The following is a 26,188-nucleotide window of genomic DNA, read 5'->3' on the forward strand; positions in this document are numbered from 1 at the left end:
GGATTCCGGAACCGTATAGGTCTCCGGAATTGTATTCGGTTGGGGGCCGGATTGGATATGGCCCCCATCGCCAGTCTCTATGGGGATTTGCTCCCCCATGTGTCCGGCGGCCGAGGATTCACCCTCTGGCGCCACCCTGGTGGCCTCCCGCGTCTCTCCCTAGACTGGGGGGGGGGGGTCCTTCGGGACAGCACCTCGGTGTCATCCATGGCCTTGGAAGAAGAGCCGCCGGAAGGGACCCGCTGTCCATCACCTTCGGATCCAGCAAAGTCCCCAAAGATGAGGATCGCTGGAGGTCGGAATGAGCCAGACTGCAGCGCATAATTCAACATGTTAAAACCATGAAGTAAAGGAGCTGGATATACATGTGCGTCTTTGAGTACTTACGATTCGGCCAGGGGCTTATCCCTGGGGCGCCACTTGGAGCTGATGTCGATGTCCCACGTGGAGTTATCCGTGAGGGAGACCTTCCCCTTCTTGGACGCCTCTGCCTCCAGATGCGTGAAGGCTGCCCTTTTCTTCCTCCCCCCTCCCACGGGGGAGAGTTGCTTTCCTCCTCCTCCTCCTCGTCATTGGTGTGGGAGGAGTGGGTCTCGGCGTCTTCGGACGCCACATCCGAACTGCCCTTACGGTGGATACCACTCCTGGTCTCCTTGGCCTTCTTCTTGGCCTTCTTCTCCGGCGCTTGGTAGGGCGCCGGAACCAGCATCTTCGTCAGAAGAGGGATTGCTGGGTCTTCGGGCAGCGAAGCCAGACACTGGATCTGCTCCGCCTTCTTTGTCCAGCCCTGAACAAACAAATAGAGAAGCTTAGGCGCCTTCCTTGAGTATGCAAATAAAGGATACACCTTGAAAAACAAAAAACTTACCGAACTGGTGGGATGGGCCAGGTCGTGCCCACGGTCCTCGGTCGTCGCCGGCCACGTCTCGTTGGCCTTAAAGAGCACCTTCCAGATGTCTTCATGCGTTGTGCCGAAGAACTATTGCAAGGTCCGGTGCTCGACCGGATCGAACTCCCACAAATGGCATGCCCAGCTTTGGCACGGAAGGATCCGACGAACAAGCATCACCTGGATCACATTGACAAGCTTGATGTTCTTGTCTACCATGCTCCTGATGCGCGTCTGAAGCGATGTCAGCTCGGCCGACGTAGACCAGTCCAGGCCCATCTCTAGCCAGGAGGTGAGCTACATCGGGGCTCTGGACTAGAATTCGGGAGCCGCGGCCCAGGTGGCGTCGCGAGGCTCTGTCATAGAACCACTGCTGTTGCCACCCTTTGACGGTCTCCACAAAGGTACCTCTGGGCCATAAGATGTTGGGCATCTTGCTCACCATGGTGCCTCCGCACTCTGTGTTTTGACCGCCCACCACCTTTGGCTTCACATTGAAGACCTTTAACCACAATCTGAAGTGGGGTGGGATGCGGAGGAAGACCTCGCACACGACAATAAATGCCGAGATGTTGAGGAAGGAGTTGGGGGCCAGATCGTGGAAATCCAGCCCGTAGTAGAACATGAGTCCGCGGACGAATGGGTGGAGAGGGAATCCCAATCCACGGACGAAGTGGGGGATGAATACCACCCTCTCAAGGGGCTCCGGGGTGGGGATGATCTGCCCCGTTGCTGGAAGCCGGTGGGCGATTTCCGGGGCTAAGTACCCAACCTTCTGAAGCTTCGTGATGTCCTTCTCCTTGATGGAGGAAACCATCCACTTGCCCTGCGCTCCAAATCCCCACTCGCCTTAAAACTCACCTATTCCGTAAGGGACGTGCAGACGATGCAGTTGGATTACCCACGCCTGTATTGATGAGAATCCCGCAATAAGGGGACACGATCTCTGCTTCGACGAGACGTGCCAATAAAACCGCATCTTGAAACATGGAGTGGGAGGCTAAAGAATGGTTCGAAATAATGACCGGGAAGCAACGTGATGTCACGCTACAAAAGTTGTCAGCAGATTGGGCTCGTGAAATATCATATTCTCTCTCTGTGTGTGTGTGTGTGTGTGGTACTTGTTTTGCAGAGCCAGACTTGTTTTTTGTGTTTGAAGGCTGCTTTGGAGTATTCAAAGGAGGAACCCGCCTTGCAATGCCGAAGACAATCTGTGCACTGGACACATCGTCATTGAAGCCTAGTTCAGGGGCTACTGAGGGAGTCCTGGATTAAGGGGTCCTCGGACGTCCGGCCTGTGTGACATGGGCCGAACTATTAGGCCATGAAGATACAAGATAAAATACTTCTTCCCATGTCCGGATGGGACTCTCCTTTGCGTGGATGGCAAGCTTGGCGTTCGGATATGTAGATTTCTTCCTTTGTAAACCGACTCTGTACAATCCTAGGCCCCTCCGGTGTCTATATAAACCGGAGGGTTTAGTCCATAGAGACAATCACAATCATACAGGCTAGACTTCTAGGGTTTTGAAGGAAATATGCCCTAGAGGCAATAATAAAGTTATTATTTATTTCCTTATATCATGATAAATGTTTATTATTCATGCTAGAATTTTATTAACCGGAAACATGATACATGTGTGAATACATAGACAAACAGAGTGTCACTAGTATGCCTCTACTTGACTAGCTCGTTTATCAAAGATGGTTATGTTTCCTAACCATAGACATGAGTTGTCATTTGATAAACGGGATCACATCATTAGGAGAATGATGTGATTGACTTGACCCATTTCGTCAGCTTAGCACTTGATCATTTTAGTTTACTGTTGTTGCTTTCTTCATGACTTATACATGTTCCTATGACTATGAGATTATGTAACTGCCGATTACCGGAGGAACACTTTGTGTGCTACCAAACGTCACAACATAACTGGGTGATTATAAAGGTGCTCTACAGGTGTCTCCGATGGTGCTTGTTGAGTTGGCATAGATCAAGATTATGATTTGTCACTCCGATTGTCGGAGAGGTATCTCTGGGCCCACTCGGTAATGCACATCACTATAAACCTTGCAAGAATTGTAACTAATGAGTTAGTTGCGGGATGATGCATTACAGAACGAGTAAAGAGACTTGCCGGTAACGAGATTGAACTAGGTATTGAGATACCGACGATCGAATCTTGGGCAAGTAACATACCGATGACACAGGAACAACGTATGCTGTTATGCGGTTTGACCGATAAAGATCTTCGTAGAATATGTGGGAGCCAATATGAACATCCAGGTTCCTCTATTGGTTATTGACCGGAGACGTGTCTCGGTCATGTCTACATAGTTCTCGAACCCGTAGGGTCCGCACGCTTAAAGTTCGGTGACAATCGGTATTATGAGTTTTTGTGTTTTGATGTACCGAAGGTAGTTCAGAGTCCCGGATATGATCACGGACATGACGAGGAGTCTCGAAATGGTCGAGACGTAAAGATCGATATATTGGACGACTATATTCGGACACCGAAAGTGTTCCGGATGATTTCGGAGAAAACCGGAGTGCCGGAGGGTTACCGGAACCCCCCGGAAGAAATAATGGGCCTTATGGGCCTTAGTGGAGAGAGAGAGGGCTGGCCTAGGGCAGGCCGCGCACCCCTCCCCCTCTGGACCGAATTGGACTAGGAGAATGGGGCGGCGCCCCCCTTTCCTTCTTCCTCTCCCCCTTCCTTTCCCCCTCCTAGTAGGAGTAGGAAAGAGGGGAGTCCTACTCCTACTAGGAGGAGGACTCCTCCTCCTGGCGTGCCATAGAGGGCCGGCCGGCCTCCCCCCTTGCTCCTTTATATATGGGGGCAGGGGGGCACCTCTAGACACACAAGTTGATCATTGATCCCTTAGCCGTGTGCGGTGCCCCCTCCACCATAATCCACCTCGATCATATCGTAGCGGTGCTTAGGCGAAGCCCTGCGTCGATAGCAACATCATCACCATCAACACGCCGTTGTGCTGACGGAACTCTCCCGTGAAGCTCTGCTAGATCGGAGTTCGTGGGACGTCATCGAGCTGAACGTGTGCTGAACTCGGAGGTGTCGTGCGTTCGGTACTTGGATCGGTCGGACCATGAAGACGTTCGACTACATCAACCGCGTTCTCATAACGCTTCCGCTTACGGTCTACGAGGGTACGTGGACGATACTCTTCCCTCTCGTTGCTATGCACCACCATGATCTTGCGTGTGCGTAAGATTTTTTTTTGAAATTACTACATTCCCCAACAGGTTTAGCAATAACGATCTCGTGGTAGATCAACTCTTGTAATCCTCATATTCATCAAGATCAATCAAGCAAGACGTAGGGTATACCTCCATCAAGAGGGCCCGAACCTAGGTAAAACATCGTGTCCCCTGTCTCCTGTTACCATCGACCGTAGACGCACAGTTCGAGACCCCCTACCCGAGATCCGCCGGTTTTGACACCGACAGTGACTAGGTGATCAATCTGGCCGCTCGCAAGGTCAGGGTCGTAGGTCGGTGATGAGGTGGCTGAGCCACCGAGGCCGCGCGCCAGGGACGCACGAATAGTCGGCGTGTGCATGCGGCCCACGCCTGAGAGGGGTGCAAGCTGCACATCACAATGCAGCTGGGCCACGCATCATGTGTGACGCGGCGCAAGGGCCGACGGATAGATGCACCTGAGCGGGGTGGAGGTGAGGTGATGTAGGATGTTTGGTCTATGATGAGGTGTTGGACTAGATCCGGTTGAATCTAGAACAAAATTTGAAAAGTTGATTGTGGTAATATCTGCTACAAAGCAATCATTATATGGGAAAAATGTACTAGTATTTTTTAGAAACAACCTACACACTAGGAACCACACAAAATTAGCTGAGTTCGCGATATGGTGGCAAGAGTACGTGCTCCACAACCCAAAATGGGAGGGGTGCGTGCTCAACCAGGTTGGGAGGTGATCATTGATACGTCTCCAACACATCTATAATTTTTGATTGCTCCATGCTATATTATCTACTATTTTGGGCAATATTGGGCTTTATTATCCACTTTTATATTACTTTTGGGACTAACCTATTAACCGGAGGCCCGGCCCAGATTTGTTGTTTTATGCCTATTTCAGTGTTTCGAAGAAAAGCAATATCAAACGGAGTCGAAACGGAATGAAATCAACTGGAGAAGTTATTTTTGGAAGGAAAGCTACCCAGGGAACTTGGAGTGGACGTCAGGGGAGACACGGGCTGCCCACGAGGGTGGGGGGTGTGCCCACCCCCCTAGGGCGCGCCCCCTGCCTCGTGGGGCCCCCGTGGCTCCTCCAACGTACTTCATGCACCCATATATATCGTCGTACCCTAAAACTTCCAGAACAGAGATTAGATCGGGAGTTCCGCCGCCAGATGCCTCCGTAGCCACCGAAAGCCAATCTAGACCCGTTCCGGCACCCTGCCGGAGGGGTAATCCTTCTCCGGTGTCCATCTTCATCATCCCGGTGCTCTCCATGACGAGGAGGGAGTAGTTCTCCCTCGGGGTTGAGGGTATGTACCAGTAGCTATGTGTTTGATCTCTCTCTCTCTCTCGTGTTCTTGAGATGATACGATCTTGATGTATCGCGAGCTTTGCTATTATAGTTGGATCTTATGTTTCTCCTCCCCCTCTACTCTCTTGTAATGAATTGAGTTTCCCTTTTGGAGTTATCTTCTCGGATTGAGTCTTTAAAGATTTGAGAACACTTGATGTATGTCTTGCCGTGGATATCTGTGGTGACAATGGGATATCACGTGATTCACTTGATGTATGTTTTGGTGATCAACTTGCGGGTTCCACCCATGAACCTATGCATAGGGGTTGGCACATGTTTTCGTCGTGATTCTCCGGTAGAACTTTGGGGCACTCTTTGAGATCCTTTGTGTTGGTTGAATAGATGAATCTGAGATTGTGTGATGCATATCGTATAATCATGCCCACGGATACTTGAGGTGACATTGGAGTATCTAGGTGACATTAGGGTTTTGGTTGATTTGTATCTTAAGGTGTTATTCTAGTACGAACTCTAGGGCTGTTTGTGACACTTATAGGAATAGCCAACGGATTGATTGGAAAGAATAACTTTGAGGTGGTTTCGTACCCTACCATAATCTCTTCGTTCGTTCTCCGCTATTAGTGACTTTGGAGTGACTCTTTGTTGCATGTTGAGGGATAGTTTTATGATCCAATTATGTTAGTATTGTTGAGGGAACTTACACTAGTGAAAGTATGAACCCTAGGCCTTATTTCCTATCATTGCAATACCGTTTACGCTCACTTTTATCACTTGCTATCTTGCTGTTTTTATAATTTCAGGTTACAAATACCTTTATCTACTATCCATATACCACTTGTTTCACCATCTCTTCGCCGAACTAGTGCACCTATACAATTTACCATTGTATTGGGTGTGTTGGGGACACAAGAGACTCTTTGTTATTTGGTTGCAGGGTTGCTTGAGAGAGACCATCTTCATCCTACGCCTCCTACGGATTGATAAACCTTAGGTCATCCACTTGAGAGAAATTTGCTACTGTCCTACAAACCTCTGCACTTGGAGGCCCAATAACGTCTACAAGAAGAAGGTTGTGTAGTAGACATCAATCATAGGCGGAGGGTGGGGGAGGTCTGGTCTAGAGTGGAGAAACACAGGAAAGGCTCCTTACCATTGGGACGACGGTTGCAATCGGATACTAGAAATCCTAGGTAAGGGGCGGCGGATGCTGACGCCAGGGGGAGGGGCGAAGGAGGCTACATATATGGCAGGAAAGAACGGAGGGGTTTCGAGCATTTTGGGATTTTGTAAGCCCGCCCCTGGGCAGTCATCTGGGCATCAAATTGGAGCACAAGGGGGGGGGGTATATAGGCTTGCACAATTGTAATATAAAGGGAGAATATTGTATTGCTTTGTCGGTTAGGCCTGACCCAAGGAACGGACTAACGGGTTGTGGTTGTCATAGCGGTTGCCGTTGCTGGACTTCATGATGAGTTAGAACGCATGAGCGAAATCACTAGTTAAGGAGTACACTTGCGAAGGTAACCCCAAACTATAGGATGATGACAAGTGTTGCAATGCATGTGCGCCACTTTTTGCCACCAAGGAGTTTGGATGGGTATTCTCACCAACATGTGAGGTATGGAAGGCTGGCTATTTGTGCTTTCTTTTTTCACTTGTTCTCTTTGTTTTTTTTCTCATTTGTATTCTTTTTTATTTTTTGGTTTTCTTCATATTCTTTAGTTTTCTTTGGTTTTCTCTTTGTTTCTTTGTCGGTTTTAATAGGTTTTCCTTTTCTAACCTATGCCTATTTACTCTCAATACACAATGTACATTTGTAGCACACGTATGAAACATTTTCTTACACAAATTGGACAATTTTCAAATATATGATATAATTTTTTTAAATAGATATTTTGAGCACTTTTTTGAATACATGGTAACATTTTCGGAACACATTTGGACATTTTTATAAACCATAGACCATTTTTAGACTACACGAACATTTTTTACATTGTCTACAAATTTCAAAAATAAATTACAGACATTTTTTGGACACAATTTAATATATTTTTACAATGTGACATACACTTTTGTAATGGAACCAAACATTTGTCAACCTATGAGAACATTATTTATATTATATTATATATTTTTAATGTCACGAATATTTAAAAAATTCTTTAAAATGTCGTATACATGTTTTACCAGTACCAAACATGTTTTTGCATTACATAAACTTTTTTTACATTGTATAAAATTTATTCAAAATTTCACAAACACTCTTTTTAAACTCATGAAATTTTTCTTAATGTAACATAGATTTTTTAAAATGTACTAAACCATTTTGTTTGAATTATGCAGACATTGTTTTTATATTTTATAAATTTATTCTTAATGCTACTTATATTTGTTAAACACATGACAGTTTTAAAATGCCACAAACATTTTTCATACACATGATTAGTATTTTTCTATACAGGTTCAACATTTTCAAATGTATGATTAACATTTTTCCATGTAAAGTGTTTTCTAAAATATAAATAATATTAAGAACAATAAAAAATAAAACAAAAGATGTAAAAAATGAAAAGATATGGGCGACGTCAGCCTGACGAGGCCACTTTCTTACTATGCCGGCCCGCAACGGCTCTCTACAAGTGAGCCTGCATTAGGTATCGTTGCGAGCGGCACATAGTTACGAAGGGGCCGAAGCTGAGCATTTTCTTCTCATGCCACGGAAGTACCACCGATATGATATGACGGTGTATCTCCCTTAAATACCTGAGATTCTTTTTACCATGGTCGAACTAGAAAATTTAAGAAATCGATACCGCTAACTGTATAAGAAAGTAATAGAATCCGTTAAAAGTAATATAATTATTTTTTGGCTAGCAGATATTTGGTCTATGATGAGGTGCCGGACTAGATCGGCTTGAATCTAGAAAAAAATTGGAAAACTAATTGTGGTAACATGTGCTAGAAAGCAAGCCTTATATGTGAAAAATGTATTGGTATTTTCTAGAAACAAACTAGACACTAGGAACCACAACCCAAAAATACACGCCCTGCAACCCAAAAACGGGCGCGGGGGGGGGGGGGGGGGGGGGGGGGAGGCTCAACCAGGTTCACATGTGATCATGGGCAAGGGTGGAGGAGGATCGAGCTAGAGTGGATAAAACCACACAAGGCTCCATAGCATTGCGATGGCTGCGCTCGGATATTGGAAATCCTGGTTAAAGGAGGAAGCGGTGGAGGCTGAAGACAGAGGGATAGGCGAAGGAGGCTACATATATGGCAGGAAGGGGATTGAGGGTTTTTGCAGGGTCACCCGTAGGCGGCCACCCTGGCCTCAAATTGGAGGGGGGAGGGGGGGACTCGATTATATAGGCCTGCACAATTACAATCCAAGATGGGGGGGGGGGGATTGTAGTGTTTTCTCTGTTGGGCCTAACCCAAGCAACAAAAACTCTCTGATGTCGTGACAAATGATGCAGCGCATGTGCACCACTTTTCTCTACCATGGAGTTTTAATGGGTTTTCTCACCATTGCATGATGGATGAAAAGCTGGTTGTTTGCATGATGGATGAAAAGCTGGTTGTTTGTGATTACTTTTTTGGGCTAATTACATTTGAGCTTCTAGTTGGGGCACACCCGTTTGATTTACCTCTAATTTTAAAAAAAACCTTTGGTCTTGCCCAAGTGTGGTTTATTATACTTCTACCCTTTCGGTTTCGCGTAAAAGAAATGCCCCCCATGATAGGAGTATTTCCTAATGGCATGACCGTAAATAGATCATGGGCATGCCAGTATATACATTCGTATAGAAATAAATGAAAGGGACGATAACATATAAAAATACTGCTTTATTAATTCTCTTGAGAATTATAAAGTGTGGTTTCTCACATGATCACATATATTGCGCCATGGACAAATAGATCTGACGAGTATCCAACGATTGTAGAGATTCTGGTTCCCGGAGCCTCGTAAGATAATCCGATTAATTACATCTGCTGGTAATCCTGCAGAACACCTTCGATTAAGATGCACTCATGGTCGTCTTCTTAAACTTGAAATGTTCTCAAGATGTATTGAGAGATAACAGTGGCATACTATCCCAAAGCTTCGTGGGTCTTTGGTATGAAACATCGGGCCTGGTCGACACAGGGTTCGGAGTAAAGCATCAAAATTTGTTCGGACTCGTGGGTTAGGACAAAAGGATTCCTGCCTCCTCGGTCATGGAAAGAGGTAATGTCTTCTAGCCTCGTCGGTCAAAGAGATAATGTGTCCAACCTCGTCGGCCAAGACTTATCAATATTTTCGGCCTCGTCGGTCACGAAAAATACATGTTGCAATAGACTTCTGAATATATATGCGCCATCACTGTTAACTACTTGCACGTGTCATGAGCCAATTTATCTTTAATCATGGAGCCAAGCTCCATAGGAGCATCTACAACCGGACTTGGCAAATCCGCCCCCTATACATCCGCAGACGCGCCCGAGCATATGCCCGCGGATGCGTCCGGACGAACCCTCATATTTCGCTCCCGGCATTCACATATCTCAAATCCGGACTCTCAAATCCATGCACATCGATCATACAAGCCATTGTCGCATGTATGCTGGTACAAAACATAAATAGTGTTTACATAAAATTTATTTTAAGTGCACAACTTAAACATCAGCTCCTTGGTTTCCATTATGAGTCCACATATGGTCTACAAGATCATTGAGTAGTTGCGCGCGCATCTGATGATCTCAAAGATTCGGATGCATCCGCAGAAAGTACATAAGCTGAGTTGCATCTTGATCTTCTAGGATTTCAACTTGTTCCGCATGTGCTTCAAAATCATTGGTTTGGGCTACACCATCACCCTATCCTCGACAATCATATTGTGTAAAATAACAAACATGTCATGAACTGCCGCAAAGTTTCTGATTCCCACATCATTGCAGCCCCACGAACAACCCAGCGAGCTTGAAGCACACCAAATGCCCTCTCAACATCCTTCCTACTCACTTCCTGCATTGTTGCAAAATGGCTCTGTTTATTGCCATGCGGTTCGGATATGGTCTTGACAAACGCCGCCCACTGAGAATAGATGTCATCGGCAAGATAGTATCCCATGTTGTAATCTCGGCCATGGACGGTGTAGTTGCACAACGGTGATTCCCCATTGCAAAGCCTCCTGAACATCGGAGATCATTAAAGCACGTTGATGTTGTTGTGAGAACCCGGTATTCCAAAGAAAGCATGCCAAATCAATAAGTCATGTGATGCCACCGCTTCTAGTATGATGGTGGCCTCTTTGGTGTGACCATCATACATTCCCCGCAAACCTTTGGGACAGTTCTTTCATTGCCAATGCATGCAATCAATTTATCCGAGCTTTCCTGGAAACCCCCTAGCCTCCGCTCGCTCCACAATGCGCAAGAACAATGGTTTTCGCATGGGGAAACGGCGATAAAATTATGGATCATCTGGGAAAGTTGGATTTGGAGCAAAGTAGTCCTTCTGCAATAGCCGTGCTCCGGACACCCTATCCCGATTGATCAGTCTTATCCCTTTGACTGAGCCCTTGAAGTTGAGAATATGCTCCACCCGCCGGCCCATTTCCTCTTGCATGCTCATGAGCATGATCATGTCCATTTCTTCATCCAAATCCGAGGAATCGAATAACTCATTTTGAATCATTTGATCAAGCTCCGTCGGTCCATACTCCTCGTCGGACGAAGCATCAGATCCATCGCTTTCCCTAATAAAATCACAAAAAATCCGGTCAGACAATGTGTCGAGCACATCAAATGCAAGGCGGAGTCGGAGAGTTGCCAGACATACCACGGTGTCGTCCAGGCCGGCGACGACGTCCCCCACGGTGAGGACATGAGAGAGGACTGCTCTGCCGAAGCTGGCGGCGTAGAGGCTAAGAACGGTTGCGGAGCGCGCGCGGCGGCAGAGCTGCGGGACAGACGACGCAGAGGAGGAAGAAGAAAGGAGAGAGCAAATGGATCCGATAGTTCTGAGGGGGTGGGTTTGGTGCAATTTGTGGTGGGGTCGGACTGTCGGGTCCGACATGCGGGCGCCCACGGGCGCCCTCATATCCGTCCCATATTTGGGCTGGATATGAAGGGTGCCGGTCAGCTCGGGTGTTTGAGCCTCGTTTGAGGCGTCTGTCTGGGTCGAAATTTCGTGACCGGGTTGGTCACCCGGGCGTTTGAGGCCGGTTTGAGGTGCCCGGCTATAGATGCTCTAATGCATCACTCAATCACCGTATGATCTTGAGTGTGCCAATAAGTCCAAGGGGCTTTGCCATAGATTAGATCTCTCATGAAAATAACATGGAGCTAATTGAACTCCCCTGTCGCATCACTCGATCACCATGTGATCTTGAGTGTGCGGGTTCATGCAGATTGCTTCTCAACAAGAAAGCTTGTACGACCTCATGGGCTTCTCTCTCTGCATGGGTTTTAACCCTTTTCATCTTTGTATGAAACCTGTTCGCTGTTTGTACCCGTGAATTTATGGGATTTCTCATTTGGGCCAAATTTCCTAAAAATTTGCGAGCATGTCGCTGTGTGGGTCATTTGCCGCTCCGTATGATTTCAGATTCATTTGTCCTTCGATGATGGACGTTTCACCCATTTAATCGCAAGACGATCATGTGATTTGACCTGTAAAATGGAGCACGAGATGACATGCTTCTCGTCTCAACAAACATGGCCATGAGGCCGCATGTCGTGCTCGTAATCTCATCGCCTCCTTGTACACCGCACACAAGAGCTCTTCATCTTCCATCATCAGGTAACCTGTAAAATGAAGCGTGAGATGATATTGTTCTCATCCCTTTTTTTTTAAAAAAAAGGAGGACATCCCCGGCCTCTGCATCGAAAAGATGCATGCGGCCACTTTATTAAATCAAGTTCATCAAAATAAATAGTCTGGTTTGCAGAATACAGCTCACAAACGGAGCACAAAAAAGATAAAGCAACTCAAAGCCACAACCGGCTGGACGAAAGAACATTAAGGACCTATCCTATTATGTGACCGCCATCCAAACCGGTTGAAGATAGCCTGTGCGACCATCTTTCATCGGTTGCACGCAGTAGCCAAATGCTCCCTGGAACCCGTAGGAGTGAGTAGCAACCACGTACGGATCCATGCCGTAGCTCTGAAGATAACCTGCAAGAAGTTAATCATATATAGTCTGTTAAAAATCATATCGTTCCTGCAGTTTCATATAGCCCAAAGAAGTGGGCATATTCCAATCCGAATACTTGACGCAATCTCAGGATTCACTCCATTTAGCCACGTCCCAAACAACGCGTCAATGCTAACTGAAGGGATAATATTAAAAGCTATATGTATGGACCTCCAAAGTAACTTCGGGAGAGGGCAATCAATAAATAAGTGTTGAATTGTTTCGTCGTGAACACAAAAGCAACATCGTGAACTACCTACCCTTCATCGCTTCAGTAAGTTATCTTTGATAGGGATCACTTGCTTGTGCACGAACCACATAAATATTTTGATTCATAAGGGAACCTTAACTTTCCAAATATGTAGCGATCTCGGGATTGAGCTAGAATTAACAAGGTCTAAGTACATGATTTGACCGAAAACACTTCATTACCCGTTAGCTTCCGGTTCAAGGTGTCTCTACGGACATGACCGTAGAAGGTCGCATGTTGTGCTCTATTTTTATCACTTCATTGCTTTCAAGCACAAAGGCATGCACAAGACATGTTCACCCTTTTCTTTTTCATGGAGCCTGTTGTCTTTCCCTTTCTCTTTTCTTTCTTTCTTTCTTTCTATGCACCTGTTCATCGGTGTACCTGATGTTAGATCGGCCAACCAATCTAATATTCCAAGCAATATCTGAGGCAACATATCCGTCGGTGTAAACCGATCTTCGTCCGAGCCAACAAGCAACCAGGGAGGGAGGATTAGTGATCGAGGTATACCATCTCATTACCATGACAATGCGTGCCCATGTCGCTGTGGTGGCCGACGAGCAGAGTTGGCGTGTGAAGAATCGGCATGGTGGTCTTTAGTTGATTGTGTCTTTGCTGCTTCTAACATGCGCACTAGAGGCTTTCCTCCGCGGTTGTGTGCTTGGATTCAACACATTCTCCACTCTGGCACAGCATTTGTACTGCTCAACGGAATACCTGGCCCATGGATCAAATGCAAAAGAGGAATTAGACAAGGCGATCTCTACCCACTTTCTTTTTCATATAGCATACATCCTCCAATAACTTCCTATCCATTGGCGGCTTCCTGTCCATTGACATGCTTGTTGTTGGCCTGTCGGAATCCATCCATCAAGAGTTTTATCTTACTGATCGTTCTTTGGAAAATATGGGAGCAACAAAGTTTTTACTCCCTCCGTTCCAAAATAGATGACTCAACTTTGTATAAAGTTAGTATAAAGTTGAGTCATCTATTTTGGAACGGAGGGAGTATTTGTCTAGAGGTGAGCAGCAGCGAAGTCATCCGGAACATTACCTCTAACATCACACTGTGGTCTCATAGGCTAACATCTAACTTCATATTCAGCGGTGTCATATTCTTGATGTCTAAGGTTCGAGAATACGTAGTTTAGGTGTAATTAACTGAATGTTTTTAGAGTGCCGATTAATAGGATAAATCCTAGCGCACCAAGTGTCAACGTGTAGTAGTTTGTTCCTTGCTTCTCGCCTCATCCGTTTCAGAAAATGCCCTCTAATTTGCGAAAACTTTACCTCTCCAAGCCAGATTTGATTCAAAGGAATTTTGAAGGATTGGATTCCTTAATAATTTTTTCCTATGTCAGTCGCTTGACCAAATCTCATAAAAATGGTACTCCCTTCGTCCCATAATGTAAAACATTTTTTGAGGCTAATTGATTTGCTGCCAAAGTTTGGCATTGCCAATATTTGGCAAGCCAACGTTTAGCAAAACCAAAAGTTGCCAAAAATTGGCAACTTTTTTAGAGATGGACAAGAACCAACTGGTAGCCAACCAATTAAGAGCCAAATTTTTAGACTTGCCAACAATTGGCATCGAACCAATTAGGCTCTTTGTCACTAGTGTAGTTTCAAAAAATGTCTTACATTATGGGATGGAGGGAGTACATTCCATATGAATTTTAGCATCCTCTGGAATTACTTAGAAAAGATCCTTTGATTTTTCTGTGATGCAATCAAGCAAACTAAATCTGGAAGGATTCAAGGCCTTCTTTGGTTTGTAGGAATTTTATAGGAATGCTATAGGATAGGATTTGCAAAGGAAAAATTTCTTTGAAGCCCTTTGGTTTGTAGGAATGGATTCCTATTCCTATGTAAGATAGAAATCAATTCCTCACATTTTGGAGGGAAAAAACATTAGCTTAGACTCAATATAAAAATCCTTATCATATATATCAAATGCCATCTCTTTCTCTATAGAAATTGAGATGCATGTCATCTCACTTCCTATGATTTTTCTGTTCCTATAACATTCATATCCCATGAACCAAAGGAGGCCCAAATGGGAATGACATTGCAATCCTATGTTTTCCAAATCCTGCAAATCAAACATGCCCTGATACTCCATGTTGCGGCTCTAGTGTGATCTGCTACTGCTTGAGAAATGCATAGGGAAATGGACTCGCTGCATATTGGCATAGCAGGGAACAGCTAGCCTTAACAGGAGGAGCATTTCTCGTGTCCTCTGGGCTTCGCTTCCAGGAATCGATCCAAGCAACTATACTCCACTCATCTAGTCACTGGCCTATCCTAGTTTATCAACCTGACCATCCCGTCAAACAACACAAAAATTCAACCCGATAGACCTGTACGTGTGCTACGTACTACTGCAGTAGCTGTACACTAGATCGCTGTAGGTGTAATGATCCATGCATCATCATGTGTTTCATGGGAGCAACGTCTATAATAACCATACTCCATAGGATAGCAGCATGTGCCAGTTTTCTTCCTAATTTGGCAACCCTCATAATACTAGTATCATCTCCAGCACGTCACTAGCTAGCATCACAGGTTTTCTTTCCAAGTCCTAACACTTCCCCACCTTAGCAGCAATACGACACTGCAAATCAAGCATACAGAGTAACAATAACATATTACACTGACATGACAATCTATACAAACTACCAATGCTGGTTCATTCGAGCTTCCTTCAGCAAGGAGCTCGAATGGATTAAACCAGTCCAATGCCTCTGTGCCATAATGCAAGCATTATGGCATATGATGGAGAGTCCTCAGCCGTCCCTCGAATTGACTGCCTGCCCCTGCACAGGATTAATTTGACGATTAAACAGAATCTGGCATGATTCGCATGACGATAGGACAACTAAACTGCACGTTCAGAGATCACAGCAATGGCCACGTGTCCAAAGTTTAAACGCATTCAGAACCCTAGTTTCACACAAGCTTATTCATGCAGGCATGCATTTGCATGGTTCTCCAGCTTTTCGTTGTCAATTTAACATTGGAGACTATGTACTTCAATACTACATTGTCATTCATACATAGTGAAGCATAGCACCGAAACTGCATAACTGTTGTTCAAGGGATCTCCAAGAAAGCTCTCTCTGTTCCAGATTGCGGCGACAAAACCCTACTATTATACACCACCATTTCACAAGTTCATGCCGTCAAGATACTTGAATTTCACAATGTTGGAAAATTAAAGCAAGGACAATAGTTTTTAATATCTCAATACATTTTACAACCAATTGAATATATGGTATATCCAGCACAAACCCCTCAGTAGCTGATATATCATGCTATTCTTCTTTAAGTTATTAGGGAATCAAATCAAACTGAAAAATGAGAATTATCAAACAAGCTCACTGCTACACATAGCTATTTTTTTTTCATAATACGCGGCGGTTCACTGATGTAATCCCGCGCGGAGGGGGGGGGGGGGGGGAGCTCGCCCAGCTTACAAAGATAACAGTGATTAAATTCTAAGGGCATGCAAGCCTACTAGGCCACAAGGAATAATGCAGACACCAGAAAACAGAGCAACAAAGCTGCCAAAACCGTGTGAAAACAGTATTAACTAAATCTTTCATGAGCACCATAATTTGCAGTTTGTTCGTACCTTTTACTGATGAGTTCACGCCCAAAGAAACCACTAGGTCATGTAGCAACTGAACCTAAGTGCGCATGATTGCTCTTTGCCTTCGGCTTCACAAAAACTCCCCATAAGTAAGTCTCTCCGTCTATCCCTGTTACCATGGTATGAAATTAGCACACCACTAAAAATCAGTCACTGCATTTGATTTTTATACCCAGGCATATAAGCAAAAACAAATTACATGGGCCTATCAAACAGAAAGAACATATTATGGGTACTGTTCTTTTTCAGAGATATCCAAATACAGAGTAAGAGCACTAACACTGAGAATCAGGTGGAAGCACTTCCGAGGAATATATCAACAGCATGATGTCATCAATATATGCCTTCATGACAAAACTGTTGTACGCGTCCAAGCGACGAGGATGCTTTTTGTTATGACTTCAAATATAAAAAGGAAAGAAGGCACGATGAGTATATGAACGCATGCTATAAACAAGGTCAAATATGCAGTAGCACATAAGCCATTTTTTGTACTGAGACCATCATAAACCTACCAGTCAAGTTCAGCAGAGAAAAATATCAAGGCAATGTCGTCATAAACTGGACAGAATTCGTCAAAGGTCTTTGGCCAGTAATTCATTCGAGGTGATATCTTCAACTGTATATTGTTTGGCATCTTCTTGGCTATATTATAAACTCTGGATGATACTACAGATGGGTAGTATGCTTTAAATTCACCAAGATTAGAACATTCTCCATCAGAGAGAAGAAAGCATCCCCTAAAAAGCGAAGGAAATGTCAGAGCATAACAAAGGTTGTCACTGATTACATCAGATATACCAAAATATCAAAATTTAAATTGTGATGCTAGAAAACGGACAACTTTAGACAACTGAAATCCATATTGATCAATGATCATAGAGACCAATAGCACTTTTTCTTACGAAGCTGAATTATGAAAACCCAACATTGTGGGTAGCATATTAAGATGTACTCTCATTTTAATAATCAACTTGGCACAGTCGCACAATAATAGAGTAAGGAGTTCACAAGGACATAATTCATGCAAACAAGAATCAAGTGGTCACTCTGAGGTGGATATGCATGCATAAATTATTGTACTAATAACACTCTTGGTTTCCTCAGTACACAGGCAGCCTGAATCCTGAAATGGTGATTCCCCAAAAACTTTATCTCATTGCGAAAAGGATGGAGTACTAGACTACCCAAAATGTCCAACAGACAAATATCTTAATTTATTTTATTTAGATCCAATAGACAAATATCTGATTCTGTCACATTTTGAATTATTTTCCTCCTGAAACAGACACACTCTTGTACCTTTTGCTAATCATACTTTGCTAGGAACGAATAATCAAATCCACTTAGGCTATTGCTAGAACAGTATCTTATATTTTTTTATAAGGTGAATGTTTATTCACAGAAGGTTCGAGTGGATTTAATTCAGAAATTGATCTAGGATATTTTTCTGTTGGAACCAGGGAACTCCTACTCCCATTTTATCAATCAGGAACAATCAGAATAAAAAACAGAATGATTTGAGTTACTAGCCTGCAAAGCAAGTATTTTTTTACCGCCTACCAATTTGCCAAATACCAATCGTTACCAAGGAAGCTCATATACCCCAGCCAAGAATCCAAACACACCCATACTACTTGAGCAATTTTTTTTGTAGAAAATCAGCTAATATCTGGTTAATCAAACTAAAGCCATGGATAAACCCCTGGGAGATGCAGATCCACTGCAGTTATGAAGTGAGTGCAGTATCCTCGGGTCTTTGGAGCAATGATCAATGAAAACGGGAGCTGCAAATTTTGTGTTTTCCCATACTAAACCATCTACAGCAGATGGAGAAAGTTGAAGCAACAACACTATGGGAATCATCTAGAAGCAGATTTACCTTCTAATATCCCTGGATTTCTAAGTTCCTCATATTTGTTTTATTAAGCCACCATGAATGGATCATTACAAGTTGAAATGATCCATACTTCTTGAGATGAAAAAAATCACAAACTAAGAGAAGATACTCACTTCCAGCAACGTGCTTCTGGTGGAGGGCGTCTTGCATACTCTGCACTTGAGCTGATGATCACTGGCATGTCTATATTGTTGTGCAGACTCTTTGTTCCAGATCCATATCCACTATCAGCATCTGTTAGCACTTTGGAAATGGAATATAATCTGTTAGCACTTCAAAAATAGATCATCATAACCATTTGATTAGTCCTCTTAAATCCTCAAATTTTATCTGATGTAAGATCAATACATATATTTCGTGTAAACCAAGAATTACAATATATACACGATAGGTTTTGAATGCTTGCCAACAATAATCATTCTGTGAAATATTATTTTTATCAAGAAGTGTAGTATTAACTATCAAGCGATCACGAATTACACCTGAAGCATTGAGTGCACTTTTCCCAGTAGGTTGATCGTCTACCCAGGAGTTGCATTTTCCTCTATCTGCATTGGCTACCTTCTCTTCTTTAGGCTGATCTTGAAGCTGCTGGTCAATTTTTGTAACTTCTCCTTTTGTATTATGTGGAATCATAGGAATCATCGCACCTGTTTTTTCAAAATTAATGTCTTCATGAACTGTAACTTTTTGGCAGAAGCAACAGCTAGCTGTTCTAAACAAGGAAAGATATGGCACTAGATGCGTGAAAATACCTGACTGCACTTTCTGTCTCTTCTTTGTATCATCAGCTTTTATCGGGTTTTGACTTGCAACAGCGCATCGTTTCAAGGAAAATGCTTGACCATCACTCCTACTGGGAGATACACACTTCATACTGCACGACTGTTTCATACTTTGAGGAGATGGAGGGCGACCCTGTCTACTGGGAAGTATGCTCTTCATACTGGACGAAGGTTTCATGTTTGGGGGAGATGCAGGATGAACCTGTCTACTGGGTGATATGCATTTCATAGTTTGAGGAGATGCGGGATGGACCTGTCTACTGGGGGATGAGCACTTCATACGTGGAGATGCAGGATGAACCTGTCTACTGGGGGATGAGCACTTCAGATTAGGAAGAGATGCAGGATTAGCCTGACTACGTCGCGCGACAAATCTTCGCGTATAATGAACTGCTGGCTTCTCTCTACTCAACAGTGAGGCCTCTTCACAGGGAATGAACTTCACTTTAGAATTTTCATATATCTGGGGTGTTTTAACACCAATTTGATGGGCCACATTCCTGTGACTCTTCTCAGGCCTTTGAAACTCTGTTTTTTCACCTGCACCATGATTAGGGAGGAAATGTACTTAGTTACATGAATCAAAGAATGAGATTGGTGAAAGAACTTAGTAATAGGATGAAACAATTGCTGATATTTGTAATCGTTATATTTACCTTGAATAGGCTTTGGGTCCCAATTAGCCTTTTTTTTGCATTCAGAGCAACACCAGTCATATCTCATTTCAAACTCCACCACCAGCAGGCAATAACTACAAAACGAAAAAAAAAAGGAAAAACTTTCAGAGAGGTAGATAGAATCTTCATGTTGAATGAGCTTCACTTCCTAGCTGTAAAAGATACTTCCTCCGTTCACAATTATAAGATGTTTTGGATATTTCAATATGGACTACACGTACGGATTGAAATGAGTGAACAAGGACACTAAAATGCGTTTATACACATCCAAATCAGAAAACTGGTAGTTCACTTGGACACAATTTCCTCAGAGCAAAAGAAGGATATAATAAATTTTGGATCATCTAGGAATGCTTTGAGTTTAATTCAACATCTTTGGCTCTCTGCATCAGTTTTCTATTGCAAAATCCATCCTAGTTTCATATCAAATACTCTGCAATTCTCCTATTCCATCCAAGCATTCATACTTGGCAGAGTGGCAAGCACCACACTTTTCCGAGTGCTTAACATCTGGACCAAGGTGAAAGCTCAACAAAACAGGGGTAAAGAAAAGGGGCATACCGATGTTGACAGCCGTTGCACTGGATGCAGCTGAACATAACATGCTGGTTCTCTCCACTCCCACATATCTCACACCTTGCTGCTGGGCGTGCCTCGTCCTGCAGGGTTAAGCAGAACCATCATCAAGTTATGAAATTGCACGGATTATCTGTCTTGTTCACGGATTCTTTTGCACAGAACACTGGAAGACAGTTGGTTTCAAACGCATACGCCCCTTGGTCAGACAGATCCAGTCTATCTAGAGGCCTCCTGCCCCAGTTCCACAAGAACCAAAACATCAAGATAGATCAAGAAGCTCCTGAGCCTAATCGGGTCGAGGAGCATACATGAAAGGAGATGCAGTCGAATCTAGAAAGGAAATCGAAAGCCTAATTGCGGCGCTTGTTCAACGCGGCCCCTTTTTTTTTGACGAAAGAAAACACGACCACGACGCAGGCAACTAAAGGGGCCACGCCCGAAATCATGCCCTAACCAACGCCCGGGGCGGCGAAATCCGCCGATTTCGCAGGAGGGAAGCTACGGGATGCGAAGGGGAGGGGGGCTCGAGATTCGACGAAGGTCGCCGCCGGATGATCGCGAGGGGGTAAGGGCAAGGCCAGGAATTGCAGAGGACGAGGTCCTCAGTCCTCACCATCGTCGCGTGGTCCTCCCCGGCGGCCGCCGCGGTCGGACGGGGCATGCTCTGGGCGAGAGGCGGGGGCGGAGGCGGAGGCGGCATTGGGGAGCGGAGACGAGGGCCGGCCGCGGCGATGGCCGGAAGGGAAAGGGGGAGCCGGAGGGGGTTGGGTGGGGTTTTTGGCCCCTGCTCTGCTTCTGCTTCTGCTCCCGAGACCGAGGCCGAGACCGAGACACGAATGGGGCGAAAGGCGCGTGCGTCCACAGTACGCTACGCAGAGCGTTTTCTCGTGCTAGCAAGAGAACGTGCCACAGTGATAGCTCTACTACGTTAATGGCAACAAAGGGGTGATAATGCTTTTCAGAAAAAAATTCTACATCTAAAATTTGATGAAAAACATCTCTTACATAAAGGAAGGGATTTGGAACCGCTCGTTGTACGATGCGAGAGAAGTAATGGAATCTTTTTTAAAATTGAGGAGCTTCGCGCCCACGATTTTATTTTTATAATTAGGACGCAGCCAACCAGCGCTGGCAGTCCCGGACGCACACCTAATAAATACAAAAAGGAAATCCCCACACTAGCCTGTCGAAGAGTCATAAAAGGCAAGTTTTCTCCTTTTCATCACCGCGCTTTAAACCAACATGGAGCGCCTTTTCCCCCTCCCACGTGGGGTTTATATTCCTCGGCTCCACTCCTCAAAAGACCAAGAGGCAAAAGAGGCAATTAGCACACATTAGGTCAAGAAAATCTGCGTCCATGGTATGCCAAGCTTTTATAATTCAGGAAACAAACACAAATAATGGTGGTAATACTCTATTTGCAACAATCTAAGACGATATGCTCTCACGATTACGTGAGAGACATATTTTTATCAATGGCCAAACCTTGCAAAACTAAGGTCGTGAATTGAAACCGCTAGCTGTATAAAAAGAATGAAACTATATTGGGCTAGCGGATGGTTGGTTCATGAGCTGCCGGGTTGAAGGAGTTGAATCTAGAAAGATTTTAAATGCTAATTGTATCAATTGTTCACCTAACCTACGCTCTACAAGCAAACTTCCTCTGTGAAAAAATGTACTCTTTGTTCGCGGCATATAAAGTATCAGACTGCCCTAACCAACACCCAATAAAGCGGAATTCAGTGCCCTAACCACCAACTTTGTGGCAAGGAAGCGACAACACGGCCTGTGATAGACAAGAACATGAGAGTAGTGTGACAGGCGACCGGCCGCAAGGTGAACACAAACAAGGATGGACAAGGCTAGAGAAGAGAAGCGCAAGACAAGGCCCCTTACCATTACGATGGTGACGTTCAGATATAACAAGTTATTTAGTAAGAAGAAGAAGAAGAAGAAGAAGAAGAAGAAGAAGAAGAAGCATAGACAGCAATCAAAGGGGAGGAAAAGGAGGGATGCTGCATCAATGCCGAAAAGGGAATGCAAAGGGATTGGGGGTATTTGGGTTTCCTTTTTGCCTCCAATCCTGTCCTCCCAAAACCTAGAAGCAAGATATGATGTCTGGATAATTAAGCTACAGTAACTCTCTAATAATGATGCCACGTCCCCACGAACACTGTTGTTAATCTCCTGATGATTCAATCCCGTTTGAATTCAAAATTCAAAATCAAGGTAAACAGTAAAAGTTTTCAAACATTAAAACTAAAATGGGAAAAATGGGAAAAATAAATCCTAAGTAATAATGGTGGATAAACAACACTTGTATAAAATGTGTAAATACTCAAATATGAATAAAACAGAAGCAAAAACAATTAATTAAATATATATTTTAATTAATAAAACGTCAAATTAATTTATTTGAGGACTAGACTTTTTGTGGCTATGGACTAAGTTGAAATACTAATTTAGATACTAAGTATATATTTTACTAAAAGTTTTTCCTGATAGATAAACGGTAAGACTTATTCTACAAGTTGTTCATGATGGATCCTTCGTGTATCCGAATGTGACGCCCGGATAATTATGCTACAGTGAACCTATTATAATGATGCCACGTCACCTTCGTTAATGTCGCTAATCTTGCGTTAGTTCAAAACGATTCAAATTCAAATTTGAATTTTTGTCAAACATCAAAAAAATTCAAAAATTAAAACTAAAATATTCAGAGTGTGCCAATTAATACCTAGGTATTTATGGTGAAGAAACCACGCTTTTACGGAATGCCTAAAAACTTTAAAAAGAACAAAAACAGAAAACAAAACTAGAAAAAAGAGCGGCACGGAAGCAGAAGTGTGTGTTGACGGGAACTTAAGACCCTCTTAAATCATAGAAAAATACACGCAAAAATCAAAAAAAATTAACGAATTGTTAACATGGCTACCAAACAATATGGTTGTGTGAGCAATTTAGGATAGTATTGTAGTACTACTGGACAATTTTGTATAGGGTCTAGTTGAGTACGTGTGTGATAATAGAAGATGGTCCTCAAATAATCCATTCTGCTCACCGTGTCATTTTGTGTCATTTTGTAGTTGGGCTACAAAGCGTATTTCCTGATTTTTTTTTCAGAATCGTGTATTTCCTGATGGAGTGATGGGCATCCAATCCAATAGACTGGTGGGTAGCTTTTGATGGCGTACTCTAGGCAAAGGCTGTCAGGACCCCGACTCAATGCCACATCGATCTAGCATGTAACGCCTCATATCACTTTGCGGCCTCACGCACGGTATCCCCACGGTGTCGCCTTATCTTTGCCCGGGACCGTTTGCGCATTTTGATCTGCGGAGCACAATTGCTTTGACCCAATCCTAGATATGGAAGAGGTACTGGAGTTTGTTTCTCCTAGTCATTCTGCGATAGAATGGCTTGACGGACCACAAGAGTAATAGGCATCGATAAACGAACGCACGCATACTCTTGACTATCAATTGATAGACGAGGGTCAGAATGCAACTAAAGAGAACAACTCAAAGGAACATATAATTTTCTGAGTTGTGGATGCATAGATTAGTATGTCGAACCAAGTTCAACATATTTCTTCCGGATAACCCATGCAGAAAGGTAGAACTGGCAGAGTCACAATTTATGAATGGAGAACTCCTCAAGAATAATCCTGTTGTGATATTTCAGTTCAATGAGGAACTTCTGCCATAAGTAGTTCATGGTATTTGGAAGAAGAAGATACCACGGACTTCAAGGACTATCGCAAAGGTTACTAATATCCTAAAGGCGCTAGCAATTACTATCAACATGAAGTAGGTAGAGTGAATCTCGGGTTCAAGAACCCAGGAACAGAATACCTATTACTAAGTAGCATCACGGGATGCTTTCGAGAATGATGGCCAGAATCATCACACTGGGAACACAAATCATAGCTAAATTACTAGATGATCCCCTAAGACACCTAGGGTCATAATAATATCTCCAACATATACGCCGAGGTAACAAAGTACCTCAACTCACCGATTAGTGTGGTTAATCTGGCCCAAAGGAACATCGGAACGGGAGGAAGGGATTTTGCAAATGCTTCAGACTATTTAGAAACCTGGGATGACTCGGACAGCATAACGGCTGTAAATGCTCAAAAGATTTGAGACAATCACAAAAAATGGTGGCATAACCACTCAGAAGCACAATATCAAGGTTTCGAGATCATCAGTTAACATACAGAAGTAGTAGGAACTGGACTGAGACTTAAATCCAACAATCCTATAAATCTACGGATTAGTAACACGTGATCCTGATAGAAAGAAGAGAAGGCCTAGTTCTTAACCCCGCAGGAAAGATAAGATGACTCAGATCAGAAGGCCAAGAGGTATAAGGAGTAAAAAGAGCCTTACGTTCCATCCCACAATCAATTCCCTTAAATAACTAAAGCATTTCTAGACTCAACTTCGACCAGTTTGGCTTGGTAATCCTACAGGCAGTCAGGCTCTGATACCAGCGCTGTCAGGACCCCGACTCAATGCCACATCGATCTAGCATGTAACGCCTCATATCACTTTGCGGCCTCACGCACGGTATCCCCACGGTGTCGCCTTACCTTTGCCCGGGACCGTTTGTGCATTTTGGCACACGTATATGAAGGTGTCGCTAGCATCCATATGATAAAGAGCCCAGGCTGACATGGCTAGTCGTAAACCCAAAGTGGCACTAACTTACAGGGACAGGCATCCATGACCCAGCATCGAACGTGTCGGTCATCAACGAGTGAATCCGGGCTGTAGCACTGGGCTAACAGGACTCCGGTGAACCGGGCTGTAGCGGGCTAGCAGGACTCCGGTATTCATCGCGTGACATTTCCCGAAGGGACAGACACAGGATCGAAGAAGGACACATGCCGGCCTGCCTAAGTGTTCCGGAGCAGTAGCAAGCTACCAGGGCTCAGTGGAAGCACTAGGAGACATTTCCCGATAAGAGAGGCTACTAAGAATAAACAACTAGATAGTCAGATCCCACACATAGCAATACACATTACACGTACGCATAACATGCAAGTATGTGCTGTACAACATGGCATCACAGCATAACTCAACAATCATATAGATAAAGGCTCAGAAGAGCCATCATAGCATTATTACAAACAGGGGTCACATGACCCAACAGTCAGAGCAATCAAGCAACAAGCGGAAGCATTACATGTCTGAGTACATACATCTATAAATGAAAAGGCTGAAAGCCTGACTATCTACAACGTCCGCTCAAGATCGTAGCTGAGGTACTAGCTACTAGTCGAAGTCCACGAGAACACTAGTAAGACCGAAGTCTCCGCTGCAAAAACATAAATAAAGCAACATGAGTACAAAGGTACTCAGCAAGACTTACATCAGATCCTATCATACATGCATTTGTATCAAGAGGGTAATGTGGGGTTTAGTTGCAGCAAGCCAGCTTTGACTCTGTGGCTATCCTGTTCTACGACTACCAGAAACTCTTGAGGTGAAACAACGTACACGAGTCCACTAATCACCACACAATACACTACTATGGATTGATCCCCGTCTCCCTACGAGAAGGCCATCCATAGCACTCACACTTGTCTTGAGCATTTTAGAGTATCCACTTCAAGTTTTCTATGTACCATGTAAGCATCCAAGAAGTCCATAACCGCGGACCCGGCTATTCGAATAGATCATGTTAACCCTGCAGGGGTGTACTTCTTCACACACGCTCTCGCCAC

General features: G+C 44.0%; 1 protein-coding gene across 2 annotated transcripts; it reads right to left on the reverse strand.

The window, feature by feature from the left end:
- Positions 1-15,294: 15,294 nt before the first annotated feature.
- On the reverse strand, positions 15,295-21,317 carry LOC123087837 (uncharacterized). 2 transcript variants are annotated; one of them, XM_044509955.1, is made up of 10 exons: positions 21,065-21,317; positions 20,434-20,531; positions 19,852-19,946; positions 19,166-19,735; positions 18,893-19,060; positions 18,524-18,644; positions 17,026-17,250; positions 16,791-16,909; positions 16,493-16,619; positions 15,295-15,674 (listed from the first exon to the last, which is right to left on the reverse strand). In XM_044509955.1, the coding sequence occupies exons 1-9, from the start codon at positions 21,149-21,151 to the stop codon at positions 16,531-16,533; spliced, it is 1,572 nt and encodes a 523-aa protein (XP_044365890.1). In that variant the 5' UTR covers positions 21,152-21,317; the 3' UTR covers positions 15,295-15,674; positions 16,493-16,530. The 2 variants fall into 2 exon arrangements, with proteins under 2 accessions (XP_044365890.1, XP_044365889.1); XM_044509954.1 differs by having other exon boundaries at positions 18,524-18,653; positions 21,065-21,316.
- Between the last annotated feature and the right edge of the window lie 4,871 nt (positions 21,318-26,188).

This window comes from Triticum aestivum, chromosome 4A, assembly GCF_018294505.1.
Source record: "Triticum aestivum cultivar Chinese Spring chromosome 4A, IWGSC CS RefSeq v2.1, whole genome shotgun sequence".
Taxonomy (NCBI): Eukaryota; Viridiplantae; Streptophyta; class Magnoliopsida; order Poales; family Poaceae; genus Triticum; species Triticum aestivum.